This window comes from Mustela nivalis (assembly GCF_964662115.1).
Source record: "Mustela nivalis genome assembly, chromosome: 11".
Taxonomy (NCBI): domain Eukaryota; kingdom Metazoa; phylum Chordata; class Mammalia; order Carnivora; family Mustelidae; genus Mustela; species Mustela nivalis.
The window spans coordinates 72360016-72381156 of record NC_139030.1 but is presented as its reverse complement, the minus strand read 5'-3'; the positions used below and the strand labels follow the sequence as shown (position 1 = coordinate 72381156).

At 46.4% G+C, this 21141-nt stretch overlaps 1 protein-coding gene across 10 annotated transcripts in view; it reads left to right on the top strand.

Moving 5' to 3' along the window:
• The window catches only part of AGAP1 (ArfGAP with GTPase domain, ankyrin repeat and PH domain 1), a 504744-nt gene that overhangs the window by 246638 nt on the left and 236965 nt on the right, over positions 1-21141 (top strand). For all 10 annotated transcript variants that reach the window (XM_082689783.1, XM_082689785.1, XM_082689777.1 and 7 more), the window contains exons 7-9: positions 1230-1357; positions 2525-2680; positions 9080-9172. In XM_082689783.1, the coding sequence (XP_082545909.1) occupies positions 1230-1357; positions 2525-2680; positions 9080-9172 (377 nt within the window). The remainder of the gene's footprint in view (positions 1-1229; positions 1358-2524; positions 2681-9079; positions 9173-21141) is intronic.

Below are 21141 nucleotides of genomic sequence, written 5' to 3'. Positions count from 1 at the left end.
ATGTAACTAATGAAGCTGCTGCTTCATCTCTGAGAGCCATTTTTTACACTCTGCATTTTCGCTTCATCATATTTACACGATCATTCATTTATAGGAAAGCCATAAGCTGTGGACAAACCAGTTCCCTATTAAAATTTTGTTCATTTGGAAAAGAAACCACGGACACTGTGTGTGCTCCTTTAGTGTTAACAGCCTATCGCTGGGGATGACGGTGTGTTCCTTGGCACAGGCATCTTTAAAAATAGCAGCTCTTGGGACTGAGACAAGGATTGAACACCACTGAACTTCATTACAGCTTGTCCCCAAAGACACACATCTATTCAAACAAAAGCTGCAGTTCTTCTGCAGTGACACCTATTGGTGTGGGAAGAGTTTTCTTATTGTGGACTTCCTTTCCAATTAAAGGCAGCATGCTTTATCAGTGAGCCCATTTGCCAAGAGAAGTTATGGCTGGTTGAATTTAGATTTGTATTGATTAAGATAAACTTCCAATGTGTGTAGTAATGTATTTAAATAAAGTCTTTGATATAATTACGTGTCCTTGGCTATAATTCTATGCAGTAGCTTATAAAGTTAAGAGTGATTCTTTAGGCTATGCAAAAAATAGATTTTTGATTTTCAAGGGGGAGAGGTTAGTCAAATAACCTTGTCTCATTTAGGATTATTTTTGCTGCAAGTAACAGGAAAAAATTCATAACATTAGAATAATTTGAATAGGACAGGTGTGTATTTTTTATTGTTTTGTTTGATGGTCAAGGCTGCTGAGGTGGTCTGGGCAGGGCTATTAAGGCTGGAGCTGGAGGGCCAGCTCCTTCTGTCTTGTGCCCCACTACATGTGGCTTCTGTCCCTAATATGGCTGCAGAGGCTACAGCTTACATCTGTATTTTCAGCAGCAAGAAAGGAAAAGGTGGAAGGAAGAAATGGGCCAAGGGCAGCCCTTTCAAGGAAAATTCCTGGAAGCTGCCGCATGAGCCCTCTCGACAGTCATCCCCCCGGCCAGCACTTGCCTATGTGGCCGCACTTAGCGAGGTTGCAGGAGAACAAGGAGGAGAAGGCTCTGGGAAATGCTATCTTTATTCTAGTGGTCCTGTGCCCAGCCCAGAGGTGGGAGCTCTGTTACTGCAGAGGAAGGAAGTAGTGGATTGTGGGGACAGCTGGTGGTCTCTGCCACATTCCCTATATTTGGAAACCAGCCTCAAATGAATTCCTCTTGTCTCCCATCCACTAGTTGCCCAGAAGATTGTGGCCACGAGGAAGAAGCAGCAGCTGTCCATCGGGCCCTGCAAGTCGCTGCCCAACTCCCCCAGCCACTCGTCCGTCTGTTCGGCACAGGTGTCCGCTGTGCACATAAGCCAGGTACGTGGGGTGGAAAGGCACAGCAGAACCGGGGAGCAGGCCGGTCCCAAGGGTACTCTTAGCCAATTCTATGCTAGATGTCTTTTTTTTTCCTTTTCCACTTTATAAATAACAGCATGTTGGTAATTCACTGCACATTTCCTTGAGAAACTGCTGTGGCCAAGTGGATTTTATGGGAATCATTCTTCAGTGTTTCCATCTTCGTGCTGCCTGTGTTGTGAGGCATGCTGGTATGGGCAGAGGCTCCAGGTGTGCGTTGTGCTCTTTGCTTTTGATTTAAATTACCCTGCGTTGGTCCTGGTTCTGGTGTGCTCATGGGTTGAACAATTGCGGGTAAACCTCAGTGGCTAATCCCACTATCTGCTTAAATTTGGTAGCACACCTCAACTATAATTACCATCTCCCTTGGTTACATCTTTCCAGAGTAATATTCTGGCAAATTAATTACTTGAAAGCAAACAAAGTGATTTTCACTTTGAAGCACCAAACCCATAGTCTGCTAAGGAAACCATTGTCTTGGTTTGCCTGTGTGTGTTTTTAACTAATATTTCTTGGGCAGGTGTTATATTTGGACTTTTTTAAAAGGCTACAGTGAGAGGGTTTGGTATGCCACTTCCATTTTCCTTGGGGAAGTCAGTAAGTGATGGATTTACGGTAAGGGACTATGAAGGTAGACTCAAGGATGCGGATGTCTCCACTGTAGGCATCTCATTTTCTGTGAATCTTTAAATGTCTTTGAAAGTATTCGGATTTTCATAGTGTGCATTGGGTTCTTTCAAGACAAACATCATTTTTTCTGCATCTGGTCTAGAGCCATGGAGTCTTAGGGCCCATTTAGTTCAGCCAACCCCTGATCTTTCAGAGGAAATAGAACATAATTACATTTTAATCCCCCTTCCCATTTTCAAATCAAATAACAGAGACCTCTCTTTCTCAAGTCACTTTTCTTAGGAAAAAGTACTTTATGAGATGACTGGTATAGTCTACAATGAGGCCATGTTCTACTCGATGCTAATCAACTAGCTGGGTCAGAGAAGCTATCCCACCTGTCATGCAGGCCTCTCTTCAGTGTAACTTGCTAACTTGTGGCTTACGACCCTGCAAAGGTGGTGACATTAGGTTCCTGGAGCGTGTCATTAGTAAAACCTTCGTTTTCCATTGTTTCAGACAAGTAACGGAGGCGGGAGTTTAAGCGACTACTCTTCCTCCGTCCCGTCGACGCCAAGCACCAGCCAGAAGGAACTGCGAATCGACGTCCCTCCCACTGCCAACACACCAACACCTGTCCGGAAGCAGTCCAAGCGCCGCTCTAATCTCTTCACCGTGAGTGTCTGCCCCAGAAGCTTGAGTGAAGAACGTCAGTCACTATGCATCGATTAGTTGCTGGATGGTTTAGTGTTACTTGTAGAATCCAGACTTAGTTAACGAGACTAGCACTGATTTCTTTGAAGGTCTAACAAAATTACAAGAAGCAAGGGTTTGGGCACTGAGGAAAATGTGAATTTCTCTGTGTGCAAGGAGTTCAGATACATGTGTCAAAATGAAGAGTGAGGGGCTGTACAAGGGTATTTATTATCTCGTGGTTGTCCCAGTCTCTAGCGACAGACTTGTCACTCTGGGTATGAGATGACAAAACTGTGCCAGAATCCCCAGACGTGGGCCTCTAACCTTCCCTGTGGGATGCGTCAGCGACTTTGGTGTACGGAACCGTCCCTTCTCGGGCTGGGGCTTCTGAGGATTTATCACGGGGGTGGAGGGGTGGGGGTGGCTTCATCACCAGGAGGCTTCAGTGTTTCTCAGAGGCTCCTCGACAGGAGGCTCTTCATTGGACTTTTCTTCAGAGTCATTTGTGGAGCATTTTAAACCTGAGCATCATCTCCATGGCTTAGGTTTATGAACTCAGAATCTGTAGGTGAGCCCCAGGCATGTGCAGTTTTTAAAAGCTTTCTTGGGCAATGGGGACACAGAGAAAACCCCTAAATCAGCGAGGAGGCAAAAGCACTCCCACCACATCCCTTCCTGTGCACCCAGCAGACATATCCAGTCAATCGTGAGAGGCTCTGCAGCTGACCCTAGAGCTGCAGGCAGAACTGCTGGCTTGTGACTGGAGTCATTTGACCTCAGAAGAACGTTTTCCCTCCTGAGACCAGGTGTGTGCATCATAAGTATATCATTTCAACCAGTGCTTTTGCTCCCTGGGGACACCTGGCAGTTTCTGGAGAAATTCTGAGTTGTTACAACTGGGAGCCAGGTGGAGTCATGGGTAGCACCTGAGGTTGCTGCTAAGTATTGTACAAGCCCAGGTCAGCAGTACAGCACACAGTCATGTGGTGCCCTGTTTTAAACCATTGGACTTCTCATTTTGGGTGATTACCACTGACTTAGATGCATATGAGTCCAGGATTTCATGTCTTGAACTAAGGGGGGCTCTGCAGGGGTGGCTGGGAGCCTCAGCTGACCTGTTGCCTTATTCAGAGACAGCATTTCTGATGTTGCATGCAGCTGCCAAGCCTGGTAGACACCCATGCCTTTCCTACCATGTTTGAGGCAGTCTTCCTGTTGGAGAGTTGTAATTGCCAAGATCTGCTGCCGACAGACCGTCCCCTTTCCTTTGCTGCCTACCCTCTGCCACGTCAGTTCTGACGGACGCTGTTGCTGTGAGTGCAGGGTAAGGAGCAGACAGACCAGATCCAGACCCCAGCCTCCTGGGGTCTCTGCTTAGCCTCCCTGGGCCGGAAGTGGCAGCATTCTCTGTGAGTCGTGCTGCTGGAAGAATCTCCCGAGGGGTGAGGGGTCTTAGTGGCATGGATTTCAATTTTGTGTCTCCACCCTTGCAGCTGTGAAAAGAATTATGACAGTGCTAATAAGCAAAAGCAGTTGTAGGACTGTGTGACCCACTGGGAGGGTGGTGTTCAGCCTTCTACAATATGCAGGGGAATGCATGATTTGGTTATAAACTCCTCTGTGATATAAGAGGCTTTCTTATGAAATGTTTCACATGCCAAGAATTAACAGCAGTTCCCAGTGCGCCCAATACTGGCAGCACTTGGCAACACCCAGGCCGGGGGAGAAAGAACATGCAGGCTCACCACACTTTCCAGGGGCTGCATGTACTGGTCATCAGCTTTGGTTTCCATTCTAAGGAAGAGGTGAGAAGCCAGGAAGTCTCTTTAAAAATAGGGCTGTTTGGAAAGACAGCTGTAGCATATACCCATTCCTACTCTTTAAAGAGTAGCTCTGGAATTGGAATGTACCAGAAAACATTATCCTGGACCCTGCCTACTAGGTAACCATGACAACCCAGGTTGCATACAAAGGAGAAACTTTAAGGCAGGTGGAATCAAAAATATTAAGAACTCTGTTAATATATACTTCCTTTCCCTCTACTGTCTGCGGAGACTGGTTTTCCTGTCTGTCAGGAATATTTCTTGCCAGAGTCAACCCACATTCAAGATAAAGTGTTTTTGGAGAAGAAGGAGGGGCCGGAGAAGAACAGAAGTGAGGCATGAGGCCTTCCCCTCCTTCTCCAGGCCAAGCACAAGTGTGCATGCAGCGTGCGGCATCCAAGAAGAGACGAGGGCCCCCCAGCAGCCCAGACTGGGCTGGGCGGGTGCGGAGCCAATAAAAACTCATCCTTACGGTTTCTGAAAATCTCCATTAATTATGTCGTAATTAATGTGTCTAATAGTGGAAAAGCCTCCCTGTGAACCTGTACGTAATCACTCCTTACTCTCTTTCCCTTTCAATGTTGGAAAACAGTTGGAGTAAACCATTTTAGAAATTGAGTCTAGCCATGCAGCAGTTCTTAAAGGGAACAGAAATTTGGGGTTGTGAAGGAAGCAAACACTGCAATGGATTTACATCATGGCATTTAAGGAAAAAGGTTAAAATCCCAGGGCGTGACCCAGGTGTTGATGTTGAACAAAATGGTGATGGTGCTGGTGATGGTGACTTGTGGTATTTTTAAGTTCAAGATCTTAGAAATAGGAACTCCACTAGATGTCAGTGTCATCCAAGGAATGAGAAGAGGCAAATTAGTTTTGAAATTGTAGCAATTAAGAAACTAAATTCTCATTATTACCAGTTTGCATCTACTCTTAAATATGTAAAATTCATAGACTCTTCATCTCTGGCAGTTGTTGGTAATTATTGGCTTAAATTGGGGAAACGTGTATTTATTCAAAAGCATCTAGTAGGAGGACTCATGTGCCCTCGGCCGAACAATCTTAGTGAGTAAAATTCCATGCAGACTGCGGCTGTACCACCCCAGTGAAGGAGCTCTATCCACCTTATTTATTAGACCGTCATAAAGAGGCCAGAGTTAATTAAGTAGTACACACATCATTTTTCAAATACCACGCTTATAAATTTTATAAAGTAGACCTGTAATGTACCACTCTGAGCTCAGATTTTGCAGTCCCAGATGTTTATTTGCATATACACAGGTTTTTAGACAGAAATCATATGCACTCTGAACAAATTATAGTAAACTTCACATTGCTCCCCTAGTAGCAAATTGTTATATTTGTAGTAGGAATTAATCAAAAGCTTAGTTATATCTTACTTTGCTCTTTTCTTTGAAAAAAATCATTGTTTTAAGAAAAATTTTAAAAGACTATGTCCATTCCATTTTTGGTTTTGTAACCAAAACCAAAGTAGGTTCTTAGGACAATTAATTTAGTGTAGTTGTTCTAATGTACATGTGGTTAAAATGTTTTATTAGAAAATATTTTTATGCAGAGGTAGGAGTAAAAAACATAGGCATGTACTTACGTGGGGCTCATCAAATGCACACATTTTGCTGCGCCTGCCACGACTTTAAGAAATAGCACATCTTGGGTAAAAGTTGAAGCCCTGCAGGTGTGCCTCCTAGATATACGCCTGCCCAGTTCCCTGCTGGAGGATCAGCATCATCTTGAATTTGGTGTTTATCATCCATCTGCACATCTTAAATTCACTCTAGTACATGTCCATCACTGGCACTGCCTTGCTGTTTTTCGTATTTAAACTAGCAGTGTCCTTACACGATCCTTCTAAAAGCTCCCCATCCTGCCCGCCGACACCAGTTAACGGTGCCCAGCATACCCACGAAGCATACTGTGAAAAGATCCCTAGAAACCCACTGTAAAAATGAGGCATTGAAGTTGATGGTGCAAACAGCAGCATGTGTGTTTTGTCTGCTGTGGAGGGGAGCGTGGGTCCTGTCACAATGTGTCCTAGTCAAAAGGCTCACTGTGGGTTGGAAGGGGGAAAACAGGCTTCTGTGTGATAGCGTGGGCTCCTGGCAGCATTGCTTCCTGTCCCTGGATGCAGATAGTTGATGGGGTGTCCCTCCGTGGCTTCTTGCATCACATGAGGAAAGGTAAATATTTGTGCAAAGAAGGAGGTGATGATGAGACTATCTTTAGCCTTTCTTTCTTCACATTCGGGGCTGGCAAGGATGATGGTCTCTCCAAGGGCTCGCCGCTGACCCCTGTGCCGAGCATGGTTGACCCTTGTTAGCTTCTAGTTGTGCGTGTCTGGCTGGTCCCTGCACACTGTTACTTGTGATACGCGCAGCTGGTGCCCAGAGCCTCTTTGTACGGGAGGATTTCACGGAGCAGTTTCAGCGCGAGCAGAAGCGTGTGTTGTGGCCATGCAGTCTCTGGGCCAGCAGAAGACTCGGGAGAGCTCCCTGCAGATGCTTGTGTGCCCAGGGGTCTGTCTCCGCACAGTTGTTGGGTGCCCATTGCTTTGGCAGCCACACAGCCTGGGGGCGGGGGGAAGTAATCGTGGGGCGGGGCGGCAGCAGACCCTTCTGCCCAGCAGCTGGTCAGAGCCTTAGAGTAATCGGGATTCTCTGTGCCATTTTGGTGGTGAAGTCTTCCTAACTTCCGGGGTCATTCATGGCAGCGTGTGTGATCGGACAGAGATGGGTTTTCTGGCAGCCTGCTCCCCTGGAATCTGGGCATCCGGCTTGGAGCACAGAGGGACTAGGGGGACAGATGTGCTGCCTTGAGGAAGATGTTAATTTTTTTTATGTTTGTTTTGTTAATTATTCTGGTTAACAGAGAATAATGAAGGTGGATTTTCAAATTTGGAAATTTGAATGAGCTCTGTTGATTTAAAAAAAAAAAAATTTTTTTTTAAATATTATCATCGGGAGCTTTGAATCTTCTTTTACAAATGCAAACCTCAAGTGCCAACCTGCCTGTGGACTAAGATACAGCAAAAGGAGACTCGAGAGTCATTTCATAGCTCTAACTGAACATTACTAATTAAAGAATTAATTAAAGAGAAAAGTGAGCCCCTAGCCTGTAGCTGAAATTCATGACAAGGAATCAGTATTTCCTATTTCTTCCCGGCCCAAATGGACAAACTCTGTCTTAGTTTTTCTGCAACTTTCGGTTTGTTGCTTTTTCACTTCCCCTTACCTCATTCCAGGCTTTTCTACCACCTTAAAGAAAAAAAGCACACAGTGCCTAGCACATAGTAGGTTTTCAGTAAATGTCGGCTTCCACAGTCATCAAAGGGTCCTGTTTCCTAATGAGCACACGTGCTCTTCAAAGTGCCACATCTGAGTTTACATCCTAGGGAGTTTTCTCACACCCGGTGACACTGCCCCTTTTAATATTAGAAAAAAAAAAACCTGGCTGCTCTCACACCCCTTTGAAACTGGATTTCATTAGCTCTTCGCTGCACACCGGACACCACGAAGTCTGTTCATTTCATATATCATCTCAGATTTGAAAAGCACATGAAAATATTTCTCCATTTTCAATATTGCGTGAGTAATGTTCCCATTGAAAAGTAATGGAGTGAAGTTGTCACTTGTCAGCACAGTTATTAAGGAGGACGAGTTTCAGATCTTTCTCTCATAATAAAATAAATCTGTCAGAAAATCATTGTGCTCACACTTCCTCATGCCATCCGGAGATGGAGGCTGAGCTGTGGTGCTCCTTCCACTTGCCGAAGTCGCCTGCGCTCAGGGTTGTGGCTTCCCTGAGCGGCACGGGGCCACCTGCCCACTCCCAAGCTGGTCACACAGTGTCAGCAATGCCGCCCAGGAGACGGTTCTGCAAACTTAGCAGACAGAACTGCTCATTTTTCCCCAAGCACTGATGTGTTGTCAAAAAAGAGGTCTTCAACTGTGTTTCCCCTTTGTTATTTTTTGTGGTGTGGTGTGGTAACAGTAGTTAGACTTTGCTGCTTTCTAACTGTCCAGAAGCAGTTAAAAAAAAAAGTTCACGGCACCTTGATATGAATGAAGAGTGCACTATTAAATTGCTCTGCTCCGTCGTTCGTAGAATTTCAAAATCCTCCTTCAGACATTAACTCAACATACACATTCATGTGGTAGGTTCCCCCAACAAGCCGCAAGGAGGCCTTTTCTCCTCGGCTGGATTAGCTGCAGCCCCAGAAAGCGCTTTCCTGTTGGGCGTTACTTTCCTATACGGTCCGTTGGTTTCTACTGATTGAATTTTGAGCTCTGTAAAAAAAGAATTAAAAGGGAATTTGGTGGAGGAAAAGTAGGGGGCAAAGTTTGGAGAATTCTCTGTAAAATGATGGGTTGGTGGGAGCGAAGTATTCAACAGCCCGCTTTTTGGGCTTGTGTGTGCTTGCGCCTGCGTTGTCCATGGCTTCTGGGTCGTGGGAGCAAAGAAACCGTCCGGGGAAGGGCAGGCCTGCAGATCCGTGAGCCACAGCCCTTACCCAGATGCTAACTTTATTTTTGCTTTGCAGTCTCGGAAAGGGAGTGACCCAGACAAAGAGAAAAAAGGCCTGGAGAGCCGCGCGGACAGCATCGGGAGCGGTCGAGCCATCCCAATTAAACAGGTACGCCGCTTCCCCCTTTTTCCCTTCCTGGAGCTGGAGACACACCTCGGCTCTCCTTGCTATGATGCCGGCTCGTGCGCCAAGGTTTGTTTGATGTGCTCTGTTGATGAATGTAGAAGTCACTCACTTGACATCAATTAGAAGAGGTTCCTGTGTGTATTAAAATAGGATCATTAGAATAAGAAGAGGGAAAAATGTGACAACAGATCTAATGAAGTGCAGTCTGCCCGCTGCATATGGAGTGTGTTTCGAGGCTGAGCTGGCTTCAAAGGCTGCCTTTGTAGCTCGGCTTTGATTGGGCCGCGGGCCGCCAGTCGACAGGGGTAAATCAGATCGCCGTACAAGAGCCCCTTGTGATCACAGGAATAGCCCGATGTGGCCCTAATTTGCTCTCGCAGACGGACATCTGAACACTGTTTCAGGCTGGTTTGTAACAACGAGGCAATTAGTTGTGATAATCATAGCCGGTGTGTCAGCTGCGCGCTCTTGTTTGTAATTTGCTAATGAAGGAATTGTAACTTTGATTAGGTTCAGTTTCATTTAGACCTTATTATATAAAGGAACATTTACAGCTGTAATGTGGGGCCTTAATTAAACTTCCTCATTACACAACAGGACTTGAATTCAAGCATTTGTTTTGGCCTATGTCGCTAGCCTGGAATAGGTTTTCATTAGCCCAGAAACCGGGTACCAAATTACTTTATGTCTCAAGTAAAATGGAAATTCACGTGACATATTTTGCTATTATAGTTCCAGAGAAAATAAAAATAAAGACTTCGACCCAGCACTGTGGCTCCTGGTAATAGCATCTTTTACTTTGTGAAAGAAGTCCAATTGATTTAGAGTGCATTCTGCTTGAGAGAGGGGGAAAAAAATCTGCAGGCAGGATAATAGCTCTTCCTCTTATGAACATGGCTGTAACCACTTTGTTCCTCTGGGGGATTGCTCTTTGCCAGCCTCTTCCACGGGCACTCCATTTCCTGTGCCCTTCCACAACTCTGGTTGGCTCCGGCCACCCCTCCAGAGGGCAGAAGTCAGTGCACAAATACAACTTTACCATCTGAAACAAGCAGGAAGGCCGCGTTAGCTGGGGGCCAGGCAGCCTCAGCGTAGACAGGTGAAAACAGGTCGGTTGGGGCCTGAGCCGGGACTCTGGAAACATTCAGTACCCAGGCCACGAATGTGTGGTCAGGCTCTGGGCACCATTGAGAAGAATCCTCTTCCCTCCCCTTTGCTGGCGGGCAGTGTCTTCACGCTCTAAAATGGTTTTGTTACTGTCGAGGTCCACACTCGTCGTTGCTCATTCTTTTCTTTGTATGCTTTTATTTAGACACTGAGCTGTCTACAGGAGGTGATTTTAATGCGTGATTTTTCTGTTGATTTTGTTCCAAGTAGGATTATGAAACTCCTTTTCATATTATTTAACTCCTTTTCTCTCATTTAAAAAATGAGTCCTGAGACTTTTCCTTTTGGGAATATTAAAACTTAATTCTCGACCATTTCCTTGATTCACGCTTCTTGTCTGTTGGGGGGTGCCGCCCTCCACACGGGCTGGGCAGGCCCCTGGCGTAATTGGAACCTTCACTCAATTTGTACCCTGCTCAACTGCAGAGGGGGCCCGCCGTACAGACTAGATTTTCAATCTGTGTGCCGATTGGAGTTGACCATCAAGCGTAAAATGAGTATTATCTAGTCTTTGGAAGCCTTTCAGTTGTGAATGTTCTAAATAATGCCGTCGAAATCTAAATCATGGTCTGATTTCCCGATGAGTCATGGTTCAGGAGCGTGCACAGATCCTTGTCCCTCATGGCTGCCCAGGGCAGCTCCTTCCTAGAAGTACACACCTGTCAGATCAGAGTCCCCCTGTGGCAGAACCTTCCAGGCCTCAGATTCCTCTTCTGTGAAATGGGCCCTGGATGATAATCAGAGCCCCTTGAAACACCGGGATGTGGAGATTCCAGAGAGAATTTTTTAAAATTCCAGCAAAACTGGATTTTCCAGTTAGTCATGCTCAGGGCACCTTTGTTGGAGCCTGTCTTTGGGTCACAGGGACTGATGTGGGTTTATAGCTGGTCCTACAGATTTATCTCACATGCCTGTGTGTGCTGTGTTTGTAAAGGATCCAAGATCATTAGAGACTGTCTGAATTCCTAACCCTTCCTGCACAGTGACTTCAGCAAGCAGAAATGAGGAGCAAGACTGCAGAGGAAGGAGCCAGGTGCTGGCATGTTCTTTCTAGATGCTCGCCAGACCTCTTGTCGAGGGAACGAACAGTTAGATGAGTCCTTAATATTGGTTAAGTGCTCATATAGTGTCCCCTTGAACCCCCCCACACCACCACAGGTGTGGCTGTACTATTCTTGCTTTAAATGAAACCCCGGGCAGGGTGAGCACTCCCGACCAGGCCACTTAGAGAAGTGATGGGGCCAGGATCCAGACACCAGCCCCTCGCCCCTGTGCTTGTGCTTTCTCCATGGCTGGTTGGCGAAAGCCTTCGGAAAGCTCAGAAAGCAAAGTTATGTGTTTTAAGTAAAACAGGTGAGCCCTGACCTCAGACAAATACCTTCCACCTATGTAGAAGAAACGTCCAAGACGGTCCCCACATTTGTCTGGGGACTACACCACCACGTGCTCCAGGCATGGAAGGTCTCCCTTTCCCCTGCCATGGTTTCATTTGCTCTCCCACCCTTCTCCCCAGTGCAGGCCCTTGGCCTTGCCACACAATGTTCAAGACTTGGTCTGGGCATGGGAGCCCCATATCCCGGCTTGTAGGCCAGTCACCCCATGGCAAAGAAACCGTCCTGGAATCTCGGTGACCGCCATGGGGCTGGTGATGGTGACGGGTTTAGGACCAGCTAGTTTTTTTTTTTTTTTATAAAAAGAACTCCATACAGGAATCTTGTAGCAGCTGGTTTAGGGTACGAGCAAGGTGGTCTTCACCACGCTATGCCACTAGACTCGCATTTGTCCAGATTGTGTTCCAGTGGATTATTTTAATCACACTTTGTTCACATTCTACAGCTCGTTCATTTTGAGAACAGAGGCCTCTTCCTCCAGTGTGGGAGCTGGCTGGAGCATGCTGGACAAGGATTTCATCTCTTCTCCTTTCCCCCCAGTTAAAGATTCTTCATCAAGAGTATGACTGATTTTCTGCAAAATAACTTCATTTTTCGAACCTGCACCCATTTCTTTTTTTGTCCTTTCTGGGACCTTAGAGGAGAAGAGGAGAATTGGGTCAGAGGGGTCCTAGTTTTCCTTGTTTTTTTTTTTTTTTTTTTTTTTTTAACTAATAAGATAAGGTCTGTTCGAATAAAAATTAAAAAGCAAAGCAAGAAAAATAAAAAAAAAAGCCAGAGGCCCGGCTCAGCGGCGAGTGGGCTTGTCACGTATTAATTTTTCATTGCTGTGGAGAGTTGTACATACATAATCACTTGATTGCAGTGGGAGTTAGGGAGCTCCTATGGTGTCATTTGCATAAATCTTGTTAAGTCAATGGCAGTTAATGAAGTACAAATGAGCCCGGAGAAGGTGACATGCAAATCGTGGGTGGCAGATGGGAGGTCTGTTTGGGGGACGGCAGCTGTGTGCTCTCCTTTCTTTCTTTCCCTTTGGCATTTTTTAATCTCTATATTATAGTACGGATACACAGCCTCAGCCCTGGCCTCTCCCCCTCCCGGCAGACTCCCGGCCAGAGCCTGGCCTCTTCCCGCCCCTGCCGCGCTCACTGTGCAGAAACAGACCTGATGGCCTCACCTCACCTCCCGCTTCCTAACAAGCACTGGGGTGTTTTTGAATCTTTGAAATCTTGGTCCGCTTGTCTTATCATGTTTCCGTCATTGAGAATACATATTTCACTTGGTGAGGCAAACATGTGAGCTGCTCACTAAATACTTGGAGAGAGTATATTGTCTCCTGCAGGACTTTGAAGAATGAGAGTAAGAAACACTGTCTTTGCTTCATCATACTTCCATATAGGAGTCTGGTGTTCCCCCTGAGACAGGCCAGTGGTGTCTACCCAGCATTACGACCTTCGCATGTGCGCTGTGGGCCTGGGGGGCAGCGGGCCTCGTGGGGCTGGTCAGGAATGAGAGGCTCTGGAGGTGGATGGGCATCCTTAAGGTCAGGCTGCGGCAGAGACCCCTGCCGATCAGTGCAGATCCCTCAGGCGGGCCCCCTCGGGCCTGTCTCAGTCATCTCTTGGGGTCCCTTGCCGGCTGGTTTGCGTTTTTAAGCTCCAAGTGCCATCAGGCCTCACCATGAACTTTTAGAGATTTATGGGCAAAACATCTACTTCCTGCTTTCAGAAGTTGGAGTTGTTTTTTTTTTTAATCTGTTTCATCAACTGGATCTTTTGAGAGAAACTGGTCTCTGTGGACTTTGAAGAGAGACAGGCAGAGAGGCATGTGTGGGCAGCCTGTGTCTGGCAGCCACTGTCCTGCTCACACAGGAGTTGCCAGGCCATTGGTCCTCGCTCTGTGAGTCCAGCTGAGCACTTTCCGCAGTGTGTGGGCCTGCGAGATAGCGCCATAGGCCGAGATCAGCACAGGTTGGGGATGGGTGCCCCAGGGATACATCGAAGCCATGAATTGTCCTCCAAACACCTGACTTTAAATCTTAATTTTGACCTTGAAGCTGGATATCATGGTCCCCTCGGGAGGAGAGCACTTTTCAACAGCCACCTGAAGCCACCAGGAAACCCTCCCCAAGCTCTCGTGGAAGGGCCGACCTGCATGGAACTTTCCGGTAGCACTCCGCCACAGGGCCTGGGAACCGTTTGAAGCCCTGTGTGGTTTTGATTCTCAGCTGAGTAGAAAGAAGCAATTGTCAATTAAGTGAAAGGCACCTCTGGAGTTAATCCTTTTGGCCAGCCTGCTGCAGGCCACTGACCCGTGTTGTCTGGTACCTGGGATCGGCCTGAGGGGGTGGATTGTGTGGTGCTGGCAGAATAAAAGCCACCTAATGATGCTCACTTTAACATCTCCAAGTTTGACACCAGTCACAGTTGGTCGATCAGCTGCCGGCCAGTGCTCTTGTGCAGGAAGCAGAATTGAAGAGTGGGCTGAAACTTCTGGGGGGTTTGGAAGAGAGAGAGTGGCCGCACTCTTCCTCCCGGGAGTGCAGCAGAAGCCACCCAGGTCCATCCCGCCACATGTGTGGCGTCTGCAAGGCGTCAGTGCTGCGGCTCCTATCTGTCAGGCCTGACCACAGAGGGACCAAGGTGAGCAAGAGGCGGCCCTGAGAATCTGCTGTTCACCCATGTGGCAAATCAGCTCTGCCCGGGCATCGGGGGCCCATTTAGTTCCCCAGAAGCAGATAATTTACTGACGTGGACCCCAGTGCCCTGAAAGCTAATTTACCTCACTTGGGTGAACAACTCCCTGAGAGTGTTGCATCTGGCCTGGTTCACGACAGACTCAGCCAATTACAATTATTAATTTAATGGGTCAGGTGGGTGCATCACATGCTTTTAATTTGACTCCTCAAATACCAGACTGTCATTGGAAAAACCACTCTGACTCTCTGGATGCCTGGGTAGGAATTGACCACCATCCATCTTGGACCAAAGAGGACACACACCCCGCCACCCCCAGACCCCTTTGGCTGTACGGGTGGACGACAGAGTGGTCTAAACAAAAATGCCTAAAAAGATTATGTTAACCGAAATACAGAACCCATCATTTAAATATAAATCTGCAAATTAATTTAAAATGTGACTCCCCTTAGTACCGGGGGCTGCAGGGGGTGACACAGAGCAGTGTGTGCACTCAGGTGCTTGGTACACCGTAAACTGCTGTGCAGACATGATGTGTCCTCTGTGGATCCATAATCCAGGAGCTGGGATAATAACTGACTAAGTGATTCATTTCAGTAAAATGTTGTTTATTTTCTTGAAAAGTTCAGCAGTGATGGTGAAGCCCAATTCCCCACGAGCTCAGCAGCGCAAGTTCATGCACAAATAGAGGAAAGTTCCCCAAAGCCAGCACTGGCATGAATCACCAGAGTTTATTTTTGTCCAGATGAATGAAGAGGGTTTTTTTCCCGGGTGTTATTTCCTATCAGACACGATCAGCTTGGAACAGTCATGTGCTCTTCCTGCACAGCTGTGCTCTGGGTACCCTGCTAGGGCTCAGAAGAGTCTACGAGCCAGCCAGGGCCCAGACCCCACCCTGTGTCCTCCAGGACTGGGGAGGACAAATGTTGGAATAGAGCTGTGTGGCAGGGGTCCTGGGAGCCCCAGGAGCTAAGGAACGGTAGATTCTCCTGAGCTGGAAAGGTGTGGGGTGAGCAGGGAAAGGGAAGTGGAGGTGGGGGACAGGCGGATGCGGCTGCCGGAGGCAGGTGGGTAGGACTGGTGCTGAAAGAGGGTGTGAGGAGGGCAGCCTGGAAAGGCTGGGGTGTCCCGTGGCCAAAGGGTCTGGTCGGCCTTGAGTGGATGTTGGGAAGGTAGTTGGTTTCCCAGAGTCATTCGGGGGTGAAGGGGGGCGCCATGCCATGTCTCCACAACTTGGCAGTTTGGGGGTATGAGACTGAGGACAGTCTAGAGCTAGGGGCACCAGCTCCCCAAGGGACAGTGCCTGCTTCAGGGTAGTGTCTCTGAGGACCAGAGGAGCCTTTCCTTTGGAGAGCAGCCCTTGGCCACTGTTCTCCCTAATCAGAGGGTTTCTTCCCTCCTGCTGCTTTAGCCCCTAGGGGTAATTACAATCCCTCAGAGTATCAGCAGTTGCCAACACTTCCTGTTTATGCACCAGAGATTGTCTCCCATTTAGCAGATGAGGAAGGGAGGGTTCAAGGAGAAGGTCGCTTGCCCAGCGTCACACAGCACATCCATGGCGAGAGCTGTCCTAACAACTGCAGACCAGGGCCTTCGGCAACATTGGTTTCTAGAGACTGGAAGTCTAGGCTCAAGACATTAGCAGGAGCAGTTTCCGATGAGGACTCCCCCTGGCTTGGTGTGGCTGCCTTCCCACTCTGTCCTCACATGGCTTCTCGGTGGAATGGGTCCTGGCATCTATTCCTCTCTTCCCCACCACCAGTCATCTTGGAGGAGGGCCCTGCCCTTCTGACCTCAGTTCACCTTAGTTACTTCTTTAAGAGCCCTGTCTCCAAGTATGGTCACACTGGGAGTGAGGGCTCCAGCATCTGGATTTGGGGGGCACGTAATTCAGCCTGTAATGTGGGACTGATTAATAACAGAGCTGGGGCACAAGGTTGAGTGTGTGTGTGTGACCATAAGGGACACCCGCTGCTGTCTCTCCTGTAACAGTCTTCTGCCTTAGGCCTTCTGGACATTACAAGTTAAGACCACTGTGTTCCTGTGCACATGTTTGAGAATTAAAAGAACCTACTTTGGGAGTTCAAAAAAACTCCATGTACTGGTTAATAAACATGCAATAGTCAAAATATTCTGATTTGAAGGTTTTGACCTAAATCCTCCTAAGTTGCAATAAATTGAGAATTTGAAGTAAGCCTGTGGGAACACATCCTTTCATGAAGCCTGGAGCATCCTCTCTGTGCAGCACATTTTATAAGTTAAGGCAGTGGAGACCGTTTAGGTCGGTTCTAAAATGAAAAGCTGCAATAATCTATGATTTCAGTGGGCCCTTTCCCATGCAAAGTTGGCTCCTCAGGACTGTGGGCACGTGTCAGGCCTATAGCTGGAATGGCCAGGAAAAGCATGTTTATTCAGCAAGTGCCTACAGTCCTGGGGTTCATCCTGTACATGTCTTCCCTTCTAGCCTTCCAGAAAAGCAAAAGCAAAAAAAAAATCCATTGTGTCCACAAGTTACTTAACCTGTCACTGTGGTAAAGGCACAGTGTAGTGTTTTATCAGTTTATTGCAGGTAGAGGAGAAGACATCCAGAGAATACATGTCATAAATGAAGGAGAGATGTGGCAGGAGCACAGGGACCTCACCATGAAGGTGATGAGGGGCCATAAGGCTGCACTCATGGGCCACAGGTTTGCAGATACTACCTACAAACCAAAGTCTACCAAGACGCCTGAGAAAATCATAGCACATCACAACCTCATTTCACTTCTGCTCCATCAAGCTGTTCCCAATGGAGGACTCTTCTTTTTCCATGTGTAAGAACATAGAACATGGATTAGGACCTCTCCCAAGCTGGCTTTTGTCCTTTGTTTATAGGAAGTTTAGAAAATGAGTGAGCGCCTCTCCTCCTGCAGGAAGAATCACACTGGCTGTTAGAAATCTATGTTCTACATAAAAACAGCAGCAGTGGAACTCTGGGGGGCGTTTGGCTGCTGGAACGGACCCTTTTCCAAAAAACGGAGATGGGCCCCCAGCTTAACCAGCTTTACTTGTGCCCTGGGCATCCCGGGCTTTCCTTTACTTTACCCCAGCTTTACTTGTGCCCTGGGCATCCCGGGTGCTCTGTGGCCCCTGTGTAGGCCCTCTGCCCTCAGCGGGCTTGTACCTGGTGCTTGCTCCAGAGCCTTTAGCCCAAAATTCTAGAGAAGATGACTTTGTGAGTCTTTCAAGTCCCTGTTTCAGGAAAGACATCAGACCATGATGCTTTGGGTCTTTTTGTTGTTGTTGTTGTTTTAAGATTTTATTTGAGAGAGAGAGAGCACAAGCAGGGGGAGCAGCAGAGGGAGAAGCAGGCTCCCTGATGAGCAGGGAGCCTGATGCAGTCCCAGGACCCTGGGATCATGATGTGAGCTGAAGGCAGTCATTTAACCAACTGAGCCACCCAGGTGCCCCAGACAGTGATGCTTTTATCAGATAATTTTGAGTAGCAAAAACATCCTTTCCTTCCAGCATCTCACAAGGGGACTTATTTCCAACTGACTTACTGATGGCCAGGTCTTCACATCCTTGGTATCAAAGCTGATGCTATTATAACATGTAGATATTTGGTGAAATTATATAAAATGGGCATGGGAAGGGCTCAGGCATGGGAAGTATGTTCCTAGTTAGACCCTTTTATGAAGTACCTAATAGCATAAGTATGTTTATAGACTGGGAAAAGAGACACATTTAAAAGAAAAAATATTACTAACTCCTCAGGGCCTTCCCAAACCTTGTCTTCCCCAGTTCAGGGAGACCTACACCCCACTGTACTTACTTGCTCACATTTCCATCTGCTTAAAAAGTCTGCACAATGAACCAGATGGTGATTGTGTTATATTTATCATAGCAGTGCTGGCCCCCCTTTCCTTGGTGCCTGTTGTGCATTGGTTACTATTAGATGCTTCAATCCTACAACCTTATTTAATTCTCTGCCAAGCTAGGGCACAACGTCTGCCAATGGGAGACGGGAAATCCAGGGTTCAGTGGGATTAAGTCCTCCAGCAGATGAGGTTCCCACACTAACCAGTGTCAGAGCTGGGATTCAAATGGAAGAGTCTTAGTGTGTTTCTAGAAAAGTTTTCCATGCCCCATTCCCCGATTTTATCCATGCTTACAATGGCCATCTTTTCCACACCAGATCAAAAATCATGTAAATGGTGTCCTCTCCTTGTGGGGTTCCATGTGCCCTGTGGGGCCATCCTCAACAACCCTGTGCTGTCTGGCACCCGGACTGACCGTAGTACCAACGTGGCAGTGTCCTCACAGCCCAGAGATTGACCAGACAGCCAGAGCTGTCTCATGAGAGATTTTGACCTGAACTAGCCACATGGGGCATGCGTGGCTCCTAGCTCTGGCTGATACTGGTCCCTTTAATCTGTGCTTGTCATAATCTTCCTGTCTTTGGGGCCCAAGTCAAATGCCTTCTGTTCCAGAAAAATCTTACCTTGTCCTCAAATAGGTGTGGTGTCTTTCCCCTTCTCCCTTCCCAGGACATTCCATCAAGTCTTGGGATCCTACTGCCATCTTGTGTGACGCTCATCAGCAAGGCGTCCTTTGTGCATCCACATCCCCACTGCCATGTGCTCTCACGCTCCTGGAGGGATGCTCGCTGGCAGAGCTCCTCCCCTGCTGTGTCAAGTAGGGAGGCAAGCAGTGGTCATAGATGAAGTAGTGTTATATTTTGAAAAATGGAATAAATTTTAATTCGGTGTTCTTTACACTGAACTCTATTTCATGTACATAGAATACTGTATTTAGGTAAAAGAGAAGAGGTACATTTTTTAACTATCAAAGAATCAAACCGTCGTCCGTGACCAAAATCATTTGTGAAAACTGGTTTCTTCTAAAACTTCTCTACTTTTCAATATTTGTACATTAGAAATTACATTTAAGTAAATATCTTCACTATGTAACTTTGTTTATAAGAATTGTTTCATGTCAAACCTACAAATTTTAGAAACAGTGGGCTATTTTTATAATTGCCAGATTTTTACCCCATTCTTCATTCTGTATCAGCCAGAGCCGTTGTGATTGTGATTAGTGCTAAAAACAGGAGTATGTGTGTTCTCAAAGTTATTTTGGAAAAATGATTGATACTGTTTTTAATATACATTAAGTTTTATGGAAATTTATAAATATATCTGCTACATAGATATTATATTGCTGGGGCTATAAGTGACCTAGAAGAGAAGGTTTGGAAATGAAAAACTACAGGAAGCAAATAAACATGGGTGGGTATTTGGTTTTTCTTGTGAGTGTCTAAAAAGCTTTGGAAACTTAAAACAATTAGAAATCATTTTATACTTAGGTTTGTAACTCACAAAGCATGATAGAATCCTTTTGGCAAAAGTTAGTTTAAAAAGAAAGTTCTAGAAATGGATTGCTATGTCACTAAAAGTTGGCCTGGTGTTCTTGGAGGGTATAAAAAATTTTACTCACTTTTCCCCATTAATCTCTCTGCTAGAAATTTACCCCAAAGGAATAATTAACAAGACAAAATTTTTAAGTATACAGAAATGTTCATAGCAGAATTATTTATAATATCAAAATCCTGAAAACTACTGATGTCCAACAAGCAAGGAATTAAATTAGTGATGGTCATTTAATAGTGCTAGGATCGGTAACCTCTAGAACTTTCATTTTGGAGATTATTTAGAGGTGTGAAAAGTGTTTATAAAACAGTAAGAGAAAGCATAAAACTATAATCAGTACATGAAAATAATTGTATATTTGGTTTAAAATTGGATGAACAGGAACACAAGATATGAGGTAAGGCTTAAAGAAGAGCTTTAATACTTTTGACTCTCTTTAATATTTCTTGTGAAATAATTTTGCAAAAGCTACAGAGCCAGCGAGAGCTCCACGTGCCCCATGCCCAGCTCCCCTGCAACACCAGCTGCTCTCTCGAGCTCAGTGCAGCGATGGCAGCCACAACACCTCAGCCATAAACCTCATTCCAACTCCATCTCCCAGTTCAGCCCAGGGTCCCTGCATGCGTGGGGGTCACTTCGTCCCCCTTGGTCACCTCCACCCTGAGACTGCTCTGTGGTCTGTCTTACCCTGACTTTAATGCTTTTTGAGGAATGCTGCAGGAACCCTGCAGAACGGAGTGCCCCTCGGTGTACACTGCCTGCTGTTGGTTCCTCGGTTGAGGTGATGCATTTGGGGCTGGAGAACCACAGGGCTGTTCTGTTCTTCTTGGTGCCCTCAGCAGGGGGCACATGGTGGTGGTGTATCTTATCCTTGGTAGCTTTGACTGTGGCCATTTGGTTCACGTGGGGGGGTCTGCCTGGTTTCCTCTGTCGGAAGGGATTATTTTTCCCTTTGATGACAATGAATTGATGAATATCTTGGGGGAAATACTTAGAAACTATGCAGATAGTCTGTAAAAATATTTTTAATGATATAAATTGTATTCAATAAGTAGGTTTTAAAAAATGAAGACAATTTCCTTCTGATAAATGTGCATTGTCTTGAATAAAATGCCCTGGGTGCCGTGTGCACATCTGTGAGTGTATGTGTGTGTGTGTGTATGTGTGTGTGTGTGTGTGTAGGTATAGCAAAGCTAAATTTCCCTTCCTTTATACTGAGTGAATTAGAAGTCTAAATACCACGAAATGCCTCTCCTATTCAAAGAAATTTCAAGAGCAGTAGTTAC